A 23,176-nucleotide genomic window follows, 5' to 3' on the forward strand; every position below is an offset into this window, starting at 1 on the left:
TGTGTGTGTGTGTGTGTGTTAGGAGACTGGGGAAGGAAGCAGAGGATACTGTTGCTCGTCCTGCTGCTCTGTGGGTCCTGGCTTAGGGGAGGCAGGGGCCGCTAATCTCAGTCTGTGTGTTGGGAAGGTGTTGGGACATAAGAATTTTCTTTATTCTTTTCCCTGTGCTTCCTTCTTAGGCCCTGGGGCGGCCAGAGCTGCCCTGACCTTGCTCAGGGTCAGGGCGGCACCAACGATGTCAGCCTCAAGGTAGGATACTACTGCAACGCAGGAGGCTGGGGCAGGAGCTCTGGAGGGCTGGGCAGGATGAAGAACCCAGACTTGTGCGCTCTCCCTGTTTTTGATGCCTTGTGTGGCCCTGGAGCTCTCTCCCCTCCTCTGCTAAAGAGGCCAAGTAGTACCCGTGTCAGAGCCGTGGAGAGGAATTCAGTAATAGATGCAGAGAGGACAACAGAATATCAGGGTGTCAAAAGTGTGTGCGTTCGATGCATGGTTATGAGCATTTGCAGCTCTTTATAGACCTGGGTTCTGTTCCCAGCACCTCCGATCTGGTGATTCACAACCGCCTGTAACTTTACCTTCAAAGAATCCAATACCACCTGGACCGCGCGGGCACCTGCACACATCTGCATGCAGCCAGATGCATGTGCACATAACTAAAAATTAATGTCCAATGAGTTGAAAGAGGAAATGTTTAAAAGAATAAATAGAAGTGTGCACCTTTGGAGAACAGACCTCCCGAGGTCATCAAGCAGCCAAGTCCCCACCCCACTTTGCTGCTCTTTGTATAAGTGGGTGCTCCTGTGCCTGGGTACTCTGCCCGGATTATCTCTGTGTAGCGTGTCGGGAGTCATGTGCTGCTCTGATCACCATCACTTTGCATACCTACATATATATACGCAGTCCACCTCTGTTAGAGTGTGGAGGAGCTGGAATTCTAACCCAAGTCGCCTCCAATGAGGGCCTGATGATGCTGTCTCTCAGAACTCTCAGGGTGTCTAGCCCCCGGGGAACTGGAGACCACATCTGTTTCATAAATGAGTAACTTAAAGATGACGGAATCACACTGGACGTGGTGGCGCACGCCTTTAATCCCAGCACTGAGGGTGCAAAGGCAGGAGGATTTCTGGAGTCCAGCCTGGCCTAGAGAGTGAAGACAGCCAGATTTACATAGTGAGACCCTGTCTTAAAAAAAAAACCACAAACATAGAAACAAAACAGACAAGGACGGTGGGTTCAAAGGCCCCTGCTAGATGGCACCTAGACTTGGTTCCCCCGATTCCAAGAACATCCTTAAAAACTGGTAATGTGGGCTGGAGAGATGGCTCAGTGGTTAAAGGCACTGACTAATCTTCCAGAGGTCCTGAGTTCAATTCCCACCACGTGGTGGCTTATAACCATCTGTAATGGGATCCGATGCCCTCTTCTGGTGTGTCTGAAGACAGCAGCTGTGTACTCCTACATACATAAATAAATAAATCTTTAAAAACAAAAAACAAAAAAAAAAACCAAACAAACCTGGTAGTGTGCGGCCAGTGTCTGGGATCCTTATCTTCTTCCCAGGGTTCCCACAACTGTCCCCTCCCAGAGAGGACAGCAGACAGGTCAGGGATTGTTCCCTTCCTCCGAGCGGGGTAGTGGACCTTGCTTCTGTCCTGTAGGAACTTGGGGCTGGGAGGGCCTAGAGAAGGAGGCCACGGGCCTTTTGATGGCTGGGAACAGGCAGAGGCAGTGGGCAGCTGGGCCAGGTTTGCCCACACACTCCCTAATCCCTAAATTAGGGCCAGAGGCTGGGGACTCAGAGAGCTGTACCACGGTTGTGGCTTCAGGAAGAGCATTAGAGTTGCCCCCCCCGTGCATAGGGCAGCAGTGTGGGACCGGACAGCTAGCAGCCCTCCCTCCCTACGATGTGACTCCACGTTCTCTTTCCTGTAGTGTAAGATAGTTGGGAAATGCTTGGCCAGGGTCCTGTCCCATTGTCTTGCTCTGAGAGGTCCTACAGTTTCCTGTGGGTCAGGGAGGACAGGCAAAGATAGCCAGGGGTTCCTAGATTCCAGAGAGGAGATGCCACACCATGTCCTTGTGGCTTTGTCCCTGTCTCTGTTTCCCACCAGGTCCAAACCCAAAGCCATTCAGAATGGGACCTTCGGGTCAGGAGCCACGGTGGTTTATGGAGTCAGAAGAGACTCCACAGCTCAGGAAGACAAAGCGACTCCCTGGGGAGGCTACAGAGGCCAGCCGTGGGCAGTGCCTGTGACTTGGCTGGCTGTGGCTCTACGGAGCATGGGTGTCCAGCACCAGCAGGATCTGCTGAAGCCGTCGGTGGTCCCAGCCATCCCTCCGGCCCAGAGCCTGCTTCTACTTATTTGAAACAGGGATGGCCAGGCACCCTTTGCCAGCACTCCCAACACAGCGCCCCAGAGGTTCTGCCGAAGCCAGAGCAACCTGGCAACCTGGAAGACGCACCCCTACTGCCCCACCCGGAGTCCTTCCTCACAGCAGCAAGGGCAAAGGGTAAGCCCGACACCCCAGGGCCAGCCCAGTCAGAGCCAGGGCCCCTACACACTCGTCTCTGTGTCAGAAGGACCCGCTACCATATCACTGTCACCCTGCAAGGGTGCGGACAGGCACCTGGGGAGGAAGGTAGGGAACCGGCCAGACCAGCTCCCCACCCCTGCGGCCCTGAGGAATCCAGGGGCTGGCAGGAGCCTCCTCAGGAACTCCGCCCCATCATTGGGTATCCAATCAACCCGCCTGGGGAGCCGCCGCTGAGGGCCCCACAGCATCAGGGAAGCAAGGTCCGGCAGGAGCTCCTAGTGGGCTGGGAACCTCCATTCTCACACAGCCGGTAAGTAAAGGTCGGCACCCGAGGGACGTGATGGTGGGAGGTGAGTCTGATGTGGGCAGCTCCTACTTGGGTCCCTTTACCTTGTTCCTGGGCTCCCCAAGCTTGAAGCTCCCATTCATTTGGTACCTTGGGTGTGAGTCGACTCTGTGTCCACTCCCTGATTCTCTCTCTCTCTCTCTCTCTCTCTCTCTCTCTCTCTCTCTCTCTCTCTCTCTCTCTCTCTCTCTCTCTCTCTCCCCACACCTAGGCTGAAAACCACCTCTGCCTTCCTTCCCTGTCCCCCCACCCCAGGAAGGGAAATCTCATCATGGAATCGTGGAGAGGACGGGCTAGCAGGGTAAACCTTCCTACCGTCCTTTCAGCTACTCTTAATCCTGGGTTCTCTGCAAGAGATTGCGGACCCAGCCTGGGAATAGGCACCTAACCAAGGCGCTGGGCGCCCTGGCACAGGTTGCCTAACTTCTCTGAGTCTTGCTTTGCTGAATGGGTATGGTAGTCAGAGATGAGGAAGAAGGGGGTGGCTGCAGGAACATGCTTTGAACTCCATGGAGCTGGGCTGGCAAAATAACAGGGATGCTTATTAAGTACACGCCATTGGCAATGGTAATTATCCCACCGGGCTCTGCGGGCAGCCACGGAAAGAGGCGCCAAGACTCCCAAGCTTAGAGTTTTATTTGGGTTGAAGCGAGTCTCCTAAACCATCCTGGTAGGCTCGGAGCGGGGAGGTATGGGTCCTTCATAACTCACTGAGGAGGAATGAAGTTGGGGCCTCACTAGGCGAGTCCTAGGCCACCAGAGGGGCCTCTGAGAAGCTGCTACTGATGGCAGAGGCACCAGACATCCATGCTTTGTTTTTTAAGTGTAAGTGTAGTCCTATTTAATCCACAGACTAGGAGCTAACCTTCCCATCAACCCCAGCTAACGAGAGCAGGAGACTGAGGCTCCACAAGCATAAGTCACTTGCCCAAAGCCAACCTGCCAGTCAGAATTCAAACCCAGGTCTGTCTACGTCCTAGCCACCTCCCCAACCCCCCTAAGGCCACACACCTTGCAAAGAGGTCTCTTTGGCCCTGGGCAGCACAGGGTAACCTGTGGTTGCTGTGTGGAATATATTGTGGATCTGAAAACACCCTTAGCAGAAGCCAAAGCACGGAGGTCCAGGTCCCCTGGGTAGGGGTTGGTGTGCCACATTCTGTGCCTAGGGAGGAGGCCACGGGTGATCCAAACTGGCCCTGAGAACTGCCAGGGTACCCCAGCATGGTAAGGCAGCCCATACAAGGGCGAGGGGGTGGGAAGTGAGCTGGTTTTAGGAGCAGATGGGGAACAGGCAGGAGGGTGAGGTGGGGGACATAGGGATCTGGTTGATTGGGGTCTAGGTGAATACAGCCTGGAGTTGGAATGTAGGAGGCCCCTAGAGAGGAAGGAGGTGACTCCCAGGGACACTGTCCTTCTGGACCCACTCTCTGCTGGAGGGTTCTTTAAGCAGGTTTGACTAATGTGGGGAAAAGGGCAGAGTACAGCCGGGTAGCACGCGGGAATGTGTGAGCTCTGTGTGCACCAAGTACAGGTCCCTATTCAAGGGCAGAGGAATTGCAAAGGAGAGAAAGCTTTGTTTGTTGGCCGTGAGTTGAATGGGTGCGTGCCAGAGATATGTGCACACATGTGCTGTGGTGCCTATGTGTTCCGTGGTGGAACGTGTGGCTCGCACACCTACTGTGCCTCTGTGTGTTTGTGTCTCTTGGTGTGACCATGTGTGTGTTGCTGTGTGTTCCTGGCTGCGTTTGTCTAGGCGGGTGTCTCTGTATGTCTGTGCTCTGTGATGTGGTGGGTCTTCGACTCTGTTAATGCCTGTCTGATGCGCCATGTGTTTGGCAGCATGTGGGCCTGTGGACTGGTTTGGCCTAGTTTGGGGGTGACTCACAGGTAAGCGGGGAGAATCCCAGGACTTGTTGGGTTAGCTGAGATTTTTTTTTCCCACGCTCCTCCCCCCCCATACCCCCCTCAGCCTCTCCCTTCCCATACCCACACACCTTGCTTAGAGGTCACAGGTCACCTTGCTAGCAAATCCACTTGTGGACTTGGAGAAGAGAGGGCTCTTGGAACAGGCACTTGTGTTTGCAGAGGTGGTAGCTAGGTTACTGGGGTGTGTCTCCAGACAAAGACAGAAGTGGGGAGCTATAGGCAGGCACATTCCATCACACATGAAAAACATTCTAGCCGTCCTGACTGTCTAGGGATGGGACATGTGAACTGTCAGGAGGTGACCTCCCTGTCCCTAGAAGTATGCAGGCAGAAGCTATGACCACATGCTTAAGGAATGAATGGCCATCAGGGGGTGTTGTCCCTGGGTTGGGCTGGGCATGGAGCTGATTGCTGGGAAGTCACCAATAGGGCCCTGCGCGGACTGCCTTCCTTCAGTTTCCCCAGAGCTTTTTCCCTGTGGCCTTGCCGAAGCCCATGGGACCTTCCAAACATCTGACCCTTTAGCTGCAGACTCCTGGGACATCAGCTTCATAAGAGAGCTAGCCTTGGGTGAGTCTGGCCAGGACTTGGCACTTGGCCCCAAATAATTAGCACTGAGTGAATGAATGAGTGGACAAATCAGTTATAGCTTCAAGCTTTGTCACTTGCCGTCAAAGGTAAGCGATCTTGGGGTTGGGGGGATGAAGACAGGGGACTCTGTGAGGAGGAGGGGACTTGTGTGGTGCTGAGTAAGGGACAAAAGTGGGGGAATCCCAGGGGAGAGAACACGGCTTCAGTGAGGGTGGCAGGGTCGGGCTGTTGTAAGGAGCTGGGTTTGGGCCTAGGGTGTCTATGTGTATCTGTTCTCAACGGACCCTGGCTAGGGAAGTCTTGGGGGTCATCCAGGACTCCCCATCCTCATTCACAGGCTGGCAGAGGCCCCACAGACTCTATCACAGACACTCGGTCCTGGAGTTGACTCAGACACCAGTGGGCCTCAGGCCCTTTTATCTATGCCCCCTTATAAAACCTGAGTCACTGCTGGGCCACAGGGCAGGTCAAAGTTCTGGTTTCTTAGTTTCTCAGGAAGGAGGGAGGTAGGGAGCGGGGAGAGAATTAGGGCAGTGGGCCTACTTCTCACTCTGGTGTAGCTGCTAGGGGCTGGCTCATCTCCGGACTGGAAGATGAACCGGCCCGGGTTAGGTGAGCAGGGTCTTTGGAGTGCCTAGGTCTGAAAACAGCCTCGCTATGTCATGCTTGGAGATATAAGCGAGGATTGCTCCTTAAGGTCTGAAATGAACCCTAGGGCTGAGAGGTTCCCCAGTTGGTAGAGGGTTTGCCTAGCACCTCTGAAGCCCTAGGTTACATTCCAGAGCTGGGAAAAGGAGGGGTGGGGGCATGCCTATCATCTGACCATTCAGAGGAAGTGCTGGCAAGAGAATCAGAAGTTCAAGGTCACGGCTAGGGAGTGGACAAAGGTGGTCTGCAGTCAAACCTGACTATTCAGTCTTCTCAACCCTCATGGTGGCAGGAGACAACCCACAAGCTGTCTTCATGTGCATCGTGGGACACACACACACACACACACATATACACACCACATGTGCACGCACATGCACACATGCAGGAATGTGCATCCACATACAGGCACACACACTCATCAAATATAACTTAAGAAAAAAAAAAAAACAAGTTCGAGGCCCTCTTTGGGAGCAGAGAGTTCAAAGTCACACTGGTCCACATGAGGCCCTGTCTCAAACAAATGAGCAAACCCCAGAGTGAACCCCAGTCAGCCATGCTAGTACACGCATGTAATTCCAGCCCTTCGCTTGGGAAGCTGAAGAAGAAGACTTCGTATGAGCTGGAGCCCACGGTGGGCTACATAACTGCTATTAGGCCAGCCAGAGTTACAGAGCAAAATGCTACCTCAGAACATCAAATCAGGGCCAGGCTTGGTGGTGCAAGCCTTTAATCTCAGCACTTGGGAGGCCGATTCAGGTCGAGCTCTTGTGAGTTCGAGGCCAGCCTGGTCTACATTAGTAAGCTCCAGGACAGCCAGGGCTACAGAATGAGACTCTCCCTAAAAGAATAAAAGCAAACAAATAAATATTAAAAAAAAATTTATAGAGTAGCCATCAAAACAGAGACTCGGTTTACCAGGTAAATATGTAAGCCTATATAAACATTTATATGGGGAGTTTGGAATGTGGCTAAGCTCTGAGGTTTGGGGTACAAGTCTCCACTGCTAAGATATGACTCTGGGTAATATTTTGCATCCATCTGAACCTTTTAAATCTCATTGGCAAAATAGGAATGTTTGTTTATAATTTACCAAAGATTTGTCATTTGATGTGTGTGTATGTGTGTATCTACATATACGGTTATGTGCATGTGAGCACAGGTGCCCTGGGGGCAAGAGGCACTGGATTTCCCAAAGCTGGAGTTACAGGTAGTTGTAAGCAGCCCAACATGATCACTGGAAACTGAATTCGAATCTTCTGTAAGAACAGTGCTCCATTCTTAACTACTGAGCTGTTTCTCCAGCTCATGCTTCGTTCTTCATGAAGTCTGCACTCCCCGGGTTCAGGCTCAGGGGAACAATGCAAACGGAAAGCATTTAGCCAGGTGCCCCAGAGGGTGCCCTCCACACACTGCTGCTGCTGCTGCAGCTACCAAGACAGAAATTCCCAAACCCAGATTTCCCCTTTGGCAGGTGTTGGTCACTTTCCCCGTCTAAGGAGGAAACTAATAGAGACTCAGATGAGGGAGGGACACAAGCAAGAGGTCTGAGAAGAAGACTCAAAGTGTCTGCCTAGCATACACCAAGTCCTGGGTTTGATCTCCAGCACTGCAAAGAAATAAGATCCAGGGCTCTGGAGAGCTGGCTCAGGCGTTAAGAACACTAACTGCTCTTGGAGAGGACTGGGGTTCAGTTTCTAGCATTCATGTGTTGCCTCAAAACTGCCTGTAACTTTCATCCCAGGAGATCTGAAACCTTCTGACTTCTGTGGGCTCCTGAATGCATGAGGTGGACAGCAGGCATTCAGTCACACACACACACACACACACACACACACACACACACACACACACACACGTGAGCGGCACGTGTCTATAATCCCAGCACCTCTCTGCCCCCCCAATTTCTCCACCTATGGGGATGGAAATGGTTTCAGGGGAAAGAAATCTGAGGCGTAGTGCATTGTAAGGTTGAGGGTATGTGTAGGGTCCTCTGAGACCCACAGTGGTGCCCTGTCCCCTGCCTACTTCCCATGTGACTCAAGTGCACACTTGCCAACTTATAGCCACAGACCCCTAAGGGGACACTGGGAAGTTCATGAGCCAGCATTTCAGTTTGCAAAGCCAGTTTGCTCTCTCTCTCTCTCTCTCTCTCTCTCTCTCTCTCTCTCTCTCTCTCTCTCCTGAAAACCCCCTTGAAGTGTGAACTCAACTCTCCAGGAAGCTGCAGTTGAAGAAGTGGCCTGCCCAAGGTCATCTGCTAGTGATCAATAGATGATGTCAGAGACTGGACAATGCCATTGCTTGAGGCCAAACATTTTTTCTCAACTTCTCTTTTAAGAAACCTTGGGAGGCAGAGGCAGGCAGATTTCTGAGTTCGAGGCCAGCCTGGTCTAAAGTGAGTTCCAGGACAGCCAGGGCTACACAGAGAAACCCTGTTCTTGAAAAACCAAAAACAAACAAAACAAAACCAAACAAAACAAAACCAAAAGAAAAGAAATGTAAGAAACCTTGGTGGAACAAAGACAGAACACAGTTCCTGAAGGGTTCTGTTTCCTGATTCTTAGCCTTTGGCCCCCTGCATAGAGACCCAGCCTTGTTCTATAAGCCAATGAGATAGTGGCCCGTCCTCTCTTCTCTCTCCTTTTGGTGTCAGGCCTACACCCTTTGGGGACCTGGACAATGGGCATCATTTGGAAGTGCTAAGGTGAGCCCATAAGAGTCTCTGGTGACTCCAATCTGAGCAGACTCTTACTCCATTTTACGGATGTGGAAACAAAGACCAAAGGGTCACATGACTTGCCTGAGGTTACTCAGCCGGGTCTGGGCCTGGCAAGTGCTTTGTGCTGTGGGGACCCCTCCTTCTCCTTCCTGGTGCTCATCTTTCTCCCCTTTTAACTGTCAGTAGGGAGCCAGTCCACAGGGTGACAAGGAACATGGAAGAAACAGCTGGGTCGCCGGCCCGAGCTGAGGCCCGGGTGGTAAGTGCCACATTGACATGGCGCCAACGGCCTCCTGTCCAGGAAGAGAGCAGACACCGCTTTCACAAAGTGTCCCTGGTGTCAGGTGCCAGGACGGAACCCCCGCAGGAGGACGTGTTTGAGCACAGCTTCCGGCGAGAGGAAGTCAATGGCTTCGTTAAAAAGGAAGAAGAGACTGTCAATTGCCAGGGTCTTGGGGAGGAGCCTGGATCCACGAACTTCCAGAGCCATGGGCCCATCTTTTCCAAGAAATATATTCCACCCCCCAAGGAGAAAAGGCCAACAGTGAGGGTGCAGGAGGCTGCGGATTGGGGTGACGGTGGCCCCCAGGCTCCTAGAACTGAACTATCAGGCATGGGCTCCATGGCTCGGACTGAGTTGTTGGTGCCCTTGCCTGGGCCTCGTGAGCCAAGTCCGCATCCTCATGTGGGCGTCGCCAGCGGCGGTTCCAGGAATCGTGAGGAATGGCGTGTGACACGCACGGTGAGGACCACCACCACGACTGTGGTGGGAGGCCATGTGGACCGGCGAGTGAGCAGCTCCGTGAGCGTGGGACCGTCAATGTCAGGTGAGACCCTGCCAAGGGGTCGCAATGTGACCCGAACGGTCCGGGCAGTAGTGGTGAGTCCTAGAGCTGAGGGCTCACCCAGCCGCAGCCAGGCCCTGGAAGTGCTGAGCAACCTCGTGTCCGCTGAGCGCATTCCCCCTGCCAGCCGAATCCCAAGGCTCACTATGCTTACATCAAGGGGCTCAGGCCCGGGTGGCCCAGTGGGAACCACACTGGGACAACCACTCGAGACCAGCACAACTGAGCTGAAGAATAGCAGCTCAGCCCTGGCTCCAGTCGGCGTCCCTGCGGTTGATCGTCCTGCTCAGAACATAGATAACCCTGTAGCCCATCCAATCCGAGACCAAGGCGGAGTCTCGATTGCCAGAACTGGGGAACCTTCAAGGCTGCAGGGAGCCTCCAGTGCCCTCCTTCCCAACCAGACTTCTCAGAGCCAAGTCCCAGCTTCCTCTTCTCCCAAACCCCAGACCTGTGCTGCCTCCTTGACCCAGTCTCCAGAGCAGCCTGTGGTGCCCGCACACCTCGAAGCCCAGTCCACCCCTCACGTTCTGCCCCCTGTGAAAGAGTTTACAGGTCTCCCTACCACCCCTGTCCCACCAGTGGCAAAGGGCGAGGTTACAGTGCCTGAACCACCTCTGAGCCCGTCCTCTCCGAGGAGGAAAACTGTCCCTAGCTCACAAAGCCCTTGTGCTCCAGCTTCTCCAAAGAATAAGTTCGTTCTGGACCCCGAGAATGTGCCCAGTTATGCCCTTACTCAGAAAGAGGTGTATCCAGGCCCGAGTGTTTCTGCCCATCTCCATACCCCAAAAGAAGTTCTGCAAGCCCATGGTGCTCCCAGAACCTCATCCTCCAGGCCAACCACGGTTGTCCAGGATGCAGAAGGAGGTCCTTCCATCGAGAAGGAGGTTGACCAGAATCCTCAAAATAGCCCTCCCGGGTCCGTTCCCTGCAAAGAGCCTGTTGAAGGCCCCACCGTCCCTGTTCCCCTGTCCCCCAAACAGGACGAGGTGGTCCGAGATTCTCCAGGGAACTCTCTCTCATCACCTACCCCAAAGGGACGTTTCCAGAGCCCTGCTGTGCCCTTTGCCCCATCTTCTTCAGAGCCCAAGGAGTCCCTCAGTCTAGAAGGCTCTCCGGCCTCAGAGCCAATGGGAGCAGAGGCCAGCACAGATTCCCGGCCCATCCCAGACTCCACTGAGGGGAAGGTGCCCTCAGAGCCATCTAGGGAGGAGGATGAAGCCGCCTTGACTGCTGATCTGGAGATTTTCCTGGATACTCTGCGGAGCATGGAGCCCCCCGAGATCCTCCGAACTCACCGACTGCCCCGAGCTCCACGTTCCTCCTACCTGGCTATGTATGCCACACTCCCCGCCATTGAAGAGGATCAGCTGGGGCCGATTGTACCAGGGCCTGGTCCCCAGGAGAGACCTGTATTGGAAGAGGAGGAGGAGGAGGAGGAGGAGCTGGAGAACCCTTATCTCAGTGACGATGAGAAGCTCCAGCGGAGGCAGGAGAAAGCAGGACCCGGCCCCTCCCTGGGTCTCCACCCACCCACGCCTGCTAAGGTCACCTGCTCTCCCATGGAGATGATGAAGAAACTCGTAGCTGGACAAGGCCAGGAACCTCAGCCCAGTAACCGACCTACTTCCCGACTGGGAGGCAGTCTTCTCTTTGGCAATCTGGTGCCAGCCAACAAAGACGCCCCTGCCCTGGAACCACTAGGCACAAAACTATCTGCTCTGCCACCCCACGGAGCACCAGGGGTCAGGAAGGTGCTGGGACAGTTGCCCTTGCTCTGCAGCGGAAGGCCATCTCCAGAGAAGCCAGCACCTATTGAGCCCCCAGAAGGGTGGGTGAGTGACCTTGTAAGGGTAAGGGAAGATACCTGGCTTCCCCTTGAGTGGCTGAAGAGAGTGGCGTTGGGGGGCCGGATCCCAGGAGGCAGGGGGATCGTATCAGAGCTTGGTTGAACTTTGCAATGCATAGCATTGGGGTCTCAGTGTCCTAGTATAGTGGAGTGTATAGATTCCAAATGGCTCGCTGCATCTCAGAGCCTGGAAGCTGGGGAGGAAAGTCTTCCTGGCACCTGGGACTGGGAGATGAGGCTCTGGGAGCTGGGAGTGATGGTGTAATCTCTGTTTGCGGTATCCTTGGGGTGGAGGCCAGTCGAGGGAGCAGTGTGGGAGAAGTGGTGACCCCCTCCTACATTTCTAACCCCACCTCTGTCTCAGAGCCCAGCACCGAAGACCCAGGGCAAGCTGAACACCAGGCCTGGGAAGGTAGGTGCTTGGGGGCAAGTGGAGGCTGGCAGAGGGGCAGTGCCTGGGGACAGGGCTTGAGGACACCTGCTACACTTTCTCAGGTGATCCTCTTCTCAGAGCCTGGCTGCCAGGGCAGAGGCAGGGAGATCTGGGGAGATGTTACAGATGCTTCAACGTGGGACCCTATTGTATCCATAAGGGTGATCCGAGGCTGGTAAGTGGGGAGTGCCCAGGGAAGGGGGCCCTGGCTGTGAAGCTGGGGTGTGGAGGGTGGTGAGTCTTCAGCAGTTCCATCAGCTACTCAGAGTCTCTGGGCACCACCTCCTGCCCCGTGACCCTGGGGTGTCTGGGTCCACAGCTGGATACTATATGAACAGCCAGAGTTCCAGGGCCAGAAGCTGTTGCTGTCTGAAGGGGACATGGAACTCAGAGCCCTGGCATCTACGTGGAGTCTCCAAGGCTTTGGCTCCCTGAGGAGGGCTGTGCGGGTAAGTGGGCAGCTGCCTAGAGCGATACCCTCTCCGGGGGTGGTGGTGCAGAGGTCAGAAGGGGTCAGTATGGAGTACCTCTCAGTTCCTGGCCATGGAGGCACTGAGAGAAAGGGACAGTTGGGGTGAGCTGATGTGTAGGTGGGGCCCGTGCCCCTGGGTAAGCAAGCTGGAGAAGTGTGGGCTGGTGCTAGATCAGAATCAGGTCAGAGTGGTAGGAGTGGGCTGGAGTCACTCACAACTCTGGGCAAGGGTCCACGGAGCTTACTCATTTACTTATTCATATCTTTATAGACACTCCCCTGTCTCATGGTTTTAATTAAAAGTTTTATTACATTTATTTGTGTGCACACGCGTGCTCACGCGCGCCTCAGCATGAGGGAACGCAGAGATCAGAGGACATTCTGCGAAGGTCACTTCTTTCCTTCTTCTGTGTGGGTCCTGGAGATGGAACCCCAATTGTCAGTCTGGGAAGGAGGCACCTTTACATGCCGAGCCATCTTGCCAACCCCACATGTTTCTCATATCCATTATGTGCCCAGTTCTGTGCCAGGCAACCGGCCTAGGTTTCCCTCCATGCTTCTCCTTTGGGTAGACGCTGAGGGCACAGAAGAGCAATAGGCCTGGCTGGGAACTTATGAATCTCTTCGGGGCTTCCAGGAAGAAAAACCATGGTGAGACCTGAAGGAGAGTGATTTCTAGCCTAGGGATGGCTCAAATTTTTTGAGACTAGTTCTTAGATAAAAATAGACTGATTCTTGAATTCGCAATCTTCTGGCCTCAACCTCCTAAGAGTCGGCTGGGATGGCAGATGCGTGCCACCACAGTTGTAATTTTTGAGAGATGGGTGTGTGGTATGAAAAGCCAACATGATATTGCGTCTGTAAAGTCAAAGGACAGCATTGTCTTCATGGTTTGAGTTGACAAACTACTGATACTGAATTTGACCAAATGGTATCTGCCCCTAGAGAGATGCACAACAATGTTAGATATAAGACCCATCAGGCCGGGCGTGGTGGTGCACGCCTTTAATCCCAGCACTCAGGAGGCAGAGGCAGGCGGATTTCTGAGTTCGAGGCCAGCCTGGTCTACAAAGTGAGTTCCAGGACAGCCAGGGCTAAACAGAGAAACCCTGTCTCGAAAAAACAAAAACAAAAACAAACAAAAACAAAAACAAAAAGACCCATCAGACCCTTGGAGGCTTGTTTGTGGGTTTCTGTTTTTTTTTTTTTGTTTGAGACAAGATCTCACACAAGCTCAGACTTAGCTAGAATTTACTGTGCAGCCTCAGCTGACCATGAACCTGGCATCAAACCTCCTGCCTCAACTTCCCCAATGCTCTGCTTACAGGCTTACAGGTGTGAGCCACCATGCCCGGGGCCCTTATTATTAATTGTTAATTTGAGACAAGGCTTGATGTCTGCCTAGGCTAGCCTCAGACTCACCGTGTAGCCAAGGCTAGTCTTGAAATCTTGGTCCTCCTGCCTCTGCTTCCTAGGAGCTGGGACTCCAGGCATGACCCAGTTTAACCAGCTAGTTGTGTGTTTAGTGAGGTGAGCAACTGACCCCTGATGATGGAGTCTGAGAGGCGAGGAGCTAAGAGAAAGGAATGGCAGTTTTCAAAGACGCTTGCAGATACACACTTGTTGGCGGGCAAGTCATTGTGAGACACAGTCAACTCATCCCTGTGGAGGAGGGTGTGAGGCACAGGAGGCAAACAAGAGCTCTGAGGTCACACGGTACTGGGATCACTTGATTCGCTGCACCTATGTGTGCCAGGCCCGTGGGATGCGCTGGGTTGCAACACTAAACAGAACCCTTCTCTGTCCTCGGCTGTCTTGCTTCTAAGCTGTGTTTTCTTTTCTTTTTTCTTTTTTCTTTTTTGTTGTTGTTGTTTTTGTTTTCGAGAAGGGTTTCTCTGTATAATCCTGGCTGTCCTGGAACTCACTTTGTAGACCAGGCTGGCCTCGAACTCAGAAATCCACCTGCCTCTGCCTCCTGAGAGCTGGGATTAAAGGCGTGTGCCACCACACCCGGCAGGTTGTTTTCTTAACTACACTGAGTTTGACCTTCCTGTCTGTAGATGGAGACCATCCCTAGATGGACCAAATGGGATCCAGTAGACTATGGCCCTAGCACAATACACAGATGATTTGTTATCATCTGAGTGAGGACATGGAAATGGTCCTAGAGTGGAAGGAAGACCCAGAATGCGAAGGAAACCTGCCGCAGCTTGGGATGAGACCCAGGCGCAGCCACAGCTGGATGTGGGTGTTGGGAGGAGGGGGCTGGGAACGGAGCTCAGTCGAGGTGCTTGCTGTGCACGTGTGAATCGTGATCTGGATTCCCCAGCACCCCACAAAACCAGGCACAGTGCCACGCCTGTAATCCCAGCATTCAGGAGGTCGAGGCAGGGGAATTAAAAAGCTGAAGGTTGGGACTGAGGAGGTGACTCGGTGACGTGTCACCAGACTTGACAACCTGAGTTTGAGCTCCTGGACCCGCATGGTGAAAGAAGATGACCTACTCCTGCGAGTCGCCCTCTGACCACCAAGCATATGATGTGGTATTCCTGTGCCCCGCCACCCCACAGACAAACAAAAAATCCAAAATATTCAATTTAAAAATCAGTCAGCTTAAGGTCAGCTTGTGAGTTCAAGGTTCAAGGCTAGCCTGAGCCACATGAAACTTTGCCTAAACAAAACAAAACAAACAAACAAACCACTCTGGAGCATGGGGTTCGGTAAGAGAGCTTGCCTAGCAGGTGCGAGGGCGTGGAGTCTACACACAGCACCCACACCAAACAGTAACAAAAAGCCAGTCTGGACCAAGGTCAGAACTGTGCATCAAGGTAGAACCAGGACCTGGTTAGCTATTTTGCACCCCTATCACCTCCCAACAGTGGGAAGTTGGCCACCCAGGGCGGGGAAGGCCCTGACACCGAAGGTTAAGGGTTCCAGAAGTCACCGGGCGTGGTGGCGCACGCCTTTAATCCCAGCACTCGGGAGGCAGAGGCAGGTGGATTTCTGAGTTCTAGGCCAGCCTGGTCTACAGAGTGAGTTCCAGGACAGCCAGGACTGCACAAAGAAACCCTGTCTCGAAAAACCAAAAGAAAAAAGAAAAAAAAAGGGGGGGGGGGCGGTTCCAGAAGTCCAGCAGGCACCAGTGAGGACTCTGCCTGAGGTCAAGCCGGCTGGCCTTGGAGAGAGAGCACTCCTCTGGTTTCTGAGCAGCCAGCCCGCTGGGCTTTCCCAGAAGCCCCCGGGAGCCCTGCCAGGCTGGTGTGGCGGGGAAGCAGGTGAGATAGAGAAGTCTGTAGTTTGTACTTGAACGGCCCCTCTTCTTTCACAGGACTACTGCACCCCCAGGATCAGCCTGTTCTCTGAGGAGGGCCTCAAGGGCAAGCCAGTGACGCTAACTGGAGACTTGAAAGACTCTCAAGGTCTGGAGAGACCCCTACAGGTGGCATCTGCCACTGTCGCTGCAGGACTGTGAGTCTGGCTATCCTGGGATCCCTTGACATTCTGAGCACTGCCACATGCTGGGGACACAGAGCAAACAAGACACCCAGTTCCTTTCCTCAAAATCAATCTGAGGGCCGGGCTCCGTGGTGCACACCTTTAATCACAGCACTTGGGAGGAAAAGGCAGGCAGACTTCTATGAGTTTTAGGCCAGTTTCAGGCTACATAGTGAGACTCTGTCTCAAACAGAAAAAAAACAAAAACAAAAAGAAAAATCTGTTTCCTCGTGGGGACAGGAAGGTAAATAACCAATAGCACCCAGAATGTTCTGGAATGGGAGGGGGTGGTGACATGCGCAGGGTTGCAGGAGCATGCTAAAGTATCAAACCAGCTGAAGATGGGGAGGTGGGGAGCTGGGTGTAGTCATGAGGTCTTCCTGGAGGAGGAGACGCCTCAGTTGCAGTGAGCTAGCTAAGAAGCTAAACTACGAGAGGACAGGAATGTGTATGTTCTACTCAGTCGCGATTGGGCACATTCAGAGTAGGATGGTCTCAGTCTCTGTTTTAGTCAGTTCTCTAATCCTGGTGTTAGAAGCTGGCCCTGAAGTATTTGCTAACTATATACCTGGGGAAGGAGTCTATCTGGATGAGGGACGAGCATGTGACAAAAGGAATGAAAGAGCTACATCTACAAAAGTTTAGGCTCGGCCAGGTGACACATCACATGATTCTAATCCCAGCACTCGGGAGGTGGCTGCAGAAGGATTGCCAGGATTTCAAAGCTACCTTGGACTATGTCGATCAATCGACAGACAGACAGACAGACAGACAGACGACAGACTAAAACACAAAGCTTGGTCTGGGACTAGGAGTTACTCAGTGGTTGGGTAACTTTTAGCAGGTATGAGCTCCTGGGAATCAGACTCCAGAAGATCCAGTATAAGCAGTGATGCTCTGAGGCAGCAAGGAAGGGGGACCGTGGGCCCATGTGTAGCTTGGCTTTCCTGTGAGAATTACCTGGGATTTTATAAAGATCTATCTATTTATTTTAAGTATATGTGTACACTGTAACTGTACTGATGGTTGTGAGCCACCATGTGGTTGCTGGGAATTGAACTCAGGACCTCTGCTCGCTCTGGGCCCAAGATTTATTATTATATGTAAATATACTGTAGCTGTCTTCAGACACACCAGAGGAGACAGCGTCAGATTGCGGATGGTTGTGAGTCACCATGTGGTGGCTGGGATTTGAACTCAGGACCTTTGGAAGAGCAGTCAGTTCTCTTAACCGCTGAGCTCTCTCTCCAACCCAAGAAAGAACTCTTAACTTCTTTGTGGTTGTGTGTGGTTGCAAGGGGCCAGCCACAGGAAGGGACATCAAGGATCAGCCTCTAGAATGGAGAGAGAGTAGGGATGTTTTTTCTGCTATCCCTATGCAAGGACCCCTCAAAAGCCCTTCCTCCCCTCTAAACTGCCCCCCCCACCCGTGCCAAGTCTTTGTCCTAAGGAGTCAGTGACTTCTCTCTTTCTCCCCCAGGTGGCTGCTCTACCCCAAACCACTCTTTGAAGATACTCCCTATATCCTAGAGCCCGGAGAGTACCCTACATTGGAGGCCTGGGGTACATCAGGCCCCAGTGTGGGTTCACTAAAGCCAATGAGATTGGTAAGGAGCATGGGACACCCACAGGTCCCTCTGTCCCTAGTCCCATGTTGGGTGGCCCTGTACCTGAGGGCAGGAGATGGGGGAATACCATAGATCAGTTCCTTGGTGCCTCACTGCCCCAGAGCTCCTACTGGGAACTGGACTGGAGGAGCAAGAGAGGATTAAGCTGAGGTGTGGCACCAGGTCAGTGGGAGGGAAAGGGGAGATACAGGGCTGCAAGGCTTAGGAGTCTCAGGATCAAGGAAAATCTAGGGGGGCTGGTGAGATGGCTCAGTGGGTAAGAGCACCCCACTGCTCTTCCAAAGGTCCAGAGTTCAAATCCCAGCAACCACATGGTGGCTCATAACCATCCGACATAACCATCTGACTCCCTCTTCTGGAGTGTCTGAAGACAGCTACAGTGTACTTACATATAATAAATAAATAAATAAATCTTTTAAAAAAAAAAAAAGGAAAATCTAGATTTCCCAGGCCTTAATTTGCCTTTAACCACCTCTGGACTAGCCTTTCAGCCATGTCACCTTTGCAGGGCTGCCCAAGAGTGGAGAAGCCAGGGGAACCCAAGGTAAGGGGACAGACTTCAGATCTGAGGGTATCTGCTGTGTCTGCGTGGTTATCGATGTGACTGGGACAGGAGATCGGGGCCTGGAGGGGCTGAGGGCACAGGAGTCTAGGAGGGCAGGCCTGATGGTGTATGAATCCGGCCAGAGGTCAGAACACACAGGCAGCCGTGCCCAGGGGAGGATGGGGCTCCAGGTTGCTGTTGTGTAGAGCCATTCCTAGAAAGCCAGATTCACCACTTATCACCCGGGGGCCCCCCTTTCATCCAGGCTGTGGTGTATGAGGCACCAGGTTTTCAAGGGCAGAGCTGGGAAGTAAGCGGAGACATCTACAACCTTCAGCAGCCCGAGGACAGCCATTGTCCCCAGCTGACCTCCGTGGGGTCCCTGCGAATCCTTGGGGGCTGGTGAGGATTTAAGAGATTTCTTCTATCTGCCCTGTCCCTGCAGGTTTTTACCCTTGGTGGGTGGAGAGTGGCTGGGGCTGTCTGGTAGACTCACCGGTGTTTTGGCCTATCTTTCCCCTTCCCCTAGCTGGGTAGGCTACGAGAAGGAGGGCTTCCGGGGTCACCAGTACCTGCTAGAAGAGGGCGAATATGCTGACTGGTCACACTGGGGAGGCTACGATGAGCTGCTGACCTCCCTGCGGGTCATCCGGACGGTGAGCAGAGGCAATTGGGCTGTTTGGCCACACCCCAACTTCCACAGCACAATTTGAGAGAAGAATTTGCACCCCTCGGTCTGTTCTCCGCGGCAGAATGCCCCTAAGAGCTAGCCTTCCTCCTGTGGCTTTTCCCCAGGATATGCCTCACACCTAATCCCGGGATGGGTGGCTTCCCTGAGGTCTGGGCACTCATGCGAGTTTGCATCGGTGTCTGGGAGAAACCTGACTGTCTCCGGGCGGGGGGGCCCAGGACTTTGGAGACCCGGCCGTGGTGCTGTTTGAGGACATGGACTTCCAGGGACACAGAGTGGAGATGAGTTCTGCACTGCCGGATGTGGAGCTAGCCCAGCACGGACCCAGCACGCAAGCCATCCACGTGCTCAGCGGCGTGTGAGTAATCCCCGCCCCAGGCGCAGGGCGGGCCCAGGAGCAGTGCCGACCCCGCCCTCGCCGACCCATCCCACGCTCTCCCCGCAGGTGGGTGGCCTATGAGCAGGTAGGCTTCTCCGGCGAACAGTACATCCTGGAGAAGGGCGTGTACCGTAACTGCGACGACTGGGGCTCCGGCAATTGCGCCCTCGGCTCCCTTCAGCCAGTTGTACAGGTGTGTATCTGAGCGATGGGCGTGACCTAGGCGGGGCGGACCGATGGGCGGGGCCAGGTGGCTCGCCCAGGCTGCTTAGTTAAGGCAGGAAGAGGGAGGCCTTGGCCAGGAGCAACGGAGGGGGGGGGGGGGGGGGGCAGGATTTTGAGGGCGGGAACTGGGACGCAGTGCCCCGTAAGGGGGCGGGGCCTCAAGGAGGAGCGGAGCCTGTAGATGCTGGCCTGAGGAATGGCTACAAAGGTTTAGAAACTCAGTGGCTAGGGCTGGTGAGATGGCTCAGTGGGTAAAAGCATCCCAGCAACTACATAACCATCCGTAACAAGATCTGACTCCCTCTTCTGGAGTGTCTGAAGATAGCTACAGTGTACTTACATATAATAAATAAATAAATCTTAAAAAAAAAAAAAAGAAACTCAGTGGCTGCGGGTCACAGCGCTGATCTCTTCCTTTAGGTGGGGGAGAGCGATCTTCACTTTGTCTCGAAGGTAAGGAGGCGGCTGCACGGAGATCTGGTAGGATCTTCACAGCCTTCGTGTCAAAACTTCCCTTGGCCTTTTACCTTTGCCCTTCTCCTCTTTTCACTCTAACCTCTTCACCTCTCTGTCTCCAGATTCAGCTTTTCTCAGGCCCCAACTTTCTGGGCGACCACATTTCCTTTGAGGATGACCAAGCCTCTCTGCCTGCTTCCTTCCATCCCCAGTCATGCCGGGTCCACGGTGGCAGGTGAGCAGGTGGATTGGGTAGAGCCCAGAATGCTGGGAGACGTGAGGGGCAAGGGGCACACATTTCACACGATTTCCTTCCTTAAGATGAACTGTTATGTCCTGAGTCATAGAATAACATTTTAATGTGAAATGTAACTCTGGAGATATTAGATAGTATAGTATAGAAAACACCGCCGGGCGGTGGTGGTGCACGCCTTTAATCCCAGCACTTGGGAGGCAGAGGCAGGCGGATTTCTGAGTTTGAGGCCAACCTGTACCCGTAATCCCCCATTGTGGAGGGAGAGGCTAGCTTTAGCTCAGTTACATAGCGGGTTCAAGGCTTGTGTGAGACTCTGTCTTAACAACAAGTCTTGTTCCATTTATAACCGTGCTTTAAGGAAATAAGAGGTTGGTTTGACAGCTCAGTGAGGAAGGACGATTGCAGTGCAAGGAAGTGTGAGGGCCCGAGTTCAGTCCCAGGACCTCACAGAAGAAGCAGAGAATCAGTTTTGAAACTACTCTGACATTCACATGAACACACGCGCGCACACACACACACACACACACTCACACACACATGCACAGGTACACGTGCACACACACACAGGCACACACACTCGCGCACACACATGCACAGGTACACACACGCACGCGTGTGTGCACACACACACACACACACGTACGCGCATAGTCACACACTTGAGTTTTTAGTTTTTAAAAATTCTGACCCCCTTCCAAAATTTCAGAAACTTTCAAGACTGGAGAGCTGGCTCAGTGATTAAGAGGAAAGGACCCGAGTTTGATTCCCAGGACCCTTGGGAATCCGGTCAGGCAGCTCACAGCCATCCTAATTCTAGTTCCAGCTACTCCCTAGAAGTCTCCGGGAGCCATTTGCTTTCGGACCACTGCATTGGCCATACATCGTCCATACAGGCTAGACACTCATACAAATAAAAGAAATTGTTTTGTTTAAATCTAAAAAGTAGCCAGGTGGTGGTGGCACACATTTAATCCCAGCACTCGGGAGGCAGTGAGTGGCAGGGGGTTCTCTGTGAGTTTAAGGCCAGCCTGGTCTACAAAATGAGTTCCCAGACAGCCAGGGCTACACAGAAAGAAACCCTGTTTTGAAAAACAAAATCTAAAAGTAATTTTAAAAAGAAAGAACTTTTCTTAGAGCAGGTGCCTGTGTTACAGGAAGCCTTGGGTTCCACCCCCAGCATTGGGGATGTTGGGGGGAAGGGGGAGCCATAGAAAGGATCCCCACACCCACATAGGCACAGGTCAGTAGCACAGCTACATACATAGACCCTGTCCATGTCCAGCGGATTAGCTGCTGCTCTCAGGACCCAATGAAGGTCACGAATGGCCTTGCTTGACTTGATCCCATTCTGTCCACCAATCCTCCTCCCTTCCTTGTTTTCTACTATATGTTTGTTTGAAGGAACCTAATCATCTCACCCATGTGCTTCCTATCTTCTATCTTCCCATGTTTACTTGATTACTTTCTGGTCTCTCTCTCTCTCTCTCTCTCTCTCTCTCTCTCTCTCTCTCTCTCTCTCTCATTTGCCACAACTGGTAGCTAAATTGAGGGATAAGTTGTCTGATTTTGTTGGCAAGTCTGTGTAATGGTGACATAAACTTCCTATTGCATAGGTGTGAGACCCATGAGTCTTGTGTTCCCTTTTACCAAAGGGTAATTACCAAATTTATTCCTTCTTCTTTAATTAAAACATTTATGGGCGATGGTGGCACACGCCTTTAATCCCAACATTTGGGAGGCAGAGGCAGGCAGATTTCTGAGTTCAAGGCCAGCCTGGTCTACAGAATAGTTCCAGGACAACCAGGACTATACAGAGAAACCCTGTCTCAAAAAAAAAAAAATTACTTATATGCACATGTGTCCGTTTGTCTGTGATTATGTTACAAACTTGGTATATAGTTAGATTAATTTCATGTGTTTTTAACTTTTAGGAACATTTTACTTATGTATTTGTTTGTAAGGAAAAGGCCTGATCCCGGGGCCTCTCATACACTCGGCAAGCATCTACCAGTGAGCTCTGCACCCAAGTCCTAATTCTCCATTTTTTGGGGGGGTGGGTGGGGTGGGTATAGTCTTTAAGATTATAAATTTAGGCTGGGAAGTGATGGTGCACGCCTTTAATCCCAGCACTTGGGAGGCAGAGGCAGTTGGATTTCTGAGTTCGAGGCCAGCCTGGTCTACAGAGTGAGTTCCAGGACAGCCAGGGCTACACAGAGAAACTCTTATCTTGAAAAACAAAAACAAAACAAAACCAAAAAAAAAAAATTATAAATTTCGGGGCAGGTGCATCTTTGTGAGTTTGAGGCCAGTCTGATCTACAAAGCCGGTCCAGGACAGCCAGGGCTCTGTTCTACAGAGATGCCCTGTCTCGTAAAACAAACAGAAAAAAAGATTATAAATTTATACAAATAAGCAGGCATGGGAGTACACACCTTTAATTCCACCACTCACAAAGGCACAATCACTGTGAGTCCGAGGCCAGCCTGTCTACAAAGTGAGTTCTGGGACAGCCAGGGCTGCACAGAGTGAGGTCCTGTCTAAATCAACCAATCAAATAATCAATCTGTGCAAATAACCTGCAGTGTGCACAGAGCAGCAGGAGGAGGCGGGCCAACTGGCCTGAGGCAAATGGACAACACACACAAGCTCACACCTGCCCAGGAACTTAGTAGGGATTTTTGTTGTTGTTGTTGTTTGTTTTAAGAATTATTTATTTATTATAACACTAGCTGTCTTCAGACACACCAGATGAGGGCATCAGATCCCATTACAGATCGTTGCTGGGATTTGAACTCAGGACCTTTGAAAGAGGAGTCAGTGCTCTTAACCACTGAGCCGTCTCTCCAGCCCTGAACTTCTTAGTTCCAATGATAGAAGCTGTTTCCACGGCTCCTGTTGTAACTCAGCTTCATCTAACAAGATCAACTGTGTGACTTAAATAGCAGAAAATGGTCTTTTCATTCCTGCATCCTTCTTCACTACAGAAAGCAGAGCTCTGGTCTCTCCTGGGTTTTGAGCCTGGTGCCCTGGTGCTTTAGACCCTTTGGCCATCCAGGCACCCATCTTCCTGTTCCGTTTTCTTTTTTGGCAGAGGTGCATTCATGACAGGGTTTCTCTTGTCTAGCCCTGGCT

General features: G+C 52.5%; 1 protein-coding gene across 1 annotated transcript in view; it reads left to right on the forward strand.

Annotated features, from left to right (window-relative positions):
* Nucleotides 1–5,279: 5,279 nt before the first annotated feature.
* The window catches only part of Crybg2 (crystallin beta-gamma domain containing 2), a 24,134-nt gene continuing 6,237 nt past the window's right edge, over nt 5,280–23,176 (forward strand). The window contains exons 1-14 of the mRNA XM_021200695.1: nt 5,280–5,380; nt 8,958–11,451; nt 11,830–11,877; nt 11,961–12,073; nt 12,218–12,347; nt 15,699–15,838; nt 17,346–17,472; nt 18,002–18,037; nt 18,303–18,439; nt 18,567–18,693; nt 18,947–19,086; nt 19,174–19,300; nt 19,753–19,785; nt 19,911–20,023. Of these exons, the coding sequence (XP_021056354.1) occupies nt 8,986–11,451; nt 11,830–11,877; nt 11,961–12,073; nt 12,218–12,347; nt 15,699–15,838; nt 17,346–17,472; nt 18,002–18,037; nt 18,303–18,439; nt 18,567–18,693; nt 18,947–19,086; nt 19,174–19,300; nt 19,753–19,785; nt 19,911–20,023 (3,737 nt within the window). The 5' untranslated portion in view covers nt 5,280–5,380; nt 8,958–8,985. The remainder of the gene's footprint in view (nt 5,381–8,957; nt 11,452–11,829; nt 11,878–11,960; nt 12,074–12,217; nt 12,348–15,698; nt 15,839–17,345; nt 17,473–18,001; nt 18,038–18,302; nt 18,440–18,566; nt 18,694–18,946; nt 19,087–19,173; nt 19,301–19,752; nt 19,786–19,910; nt 20,024–23,176) is intronic.

Source organism: Mus pahari, chromosome 6, assembly GCF_900095145.1.
Source record: "Mus pahari chromosome 6, PAHARI_EIJ_v1.1, whole genome shotgun sequence".
NCBI lineage: Eukaryota > Metazoa > Chordata > Mammalia > Rodentia > Muridae > Mus > Mus pahari.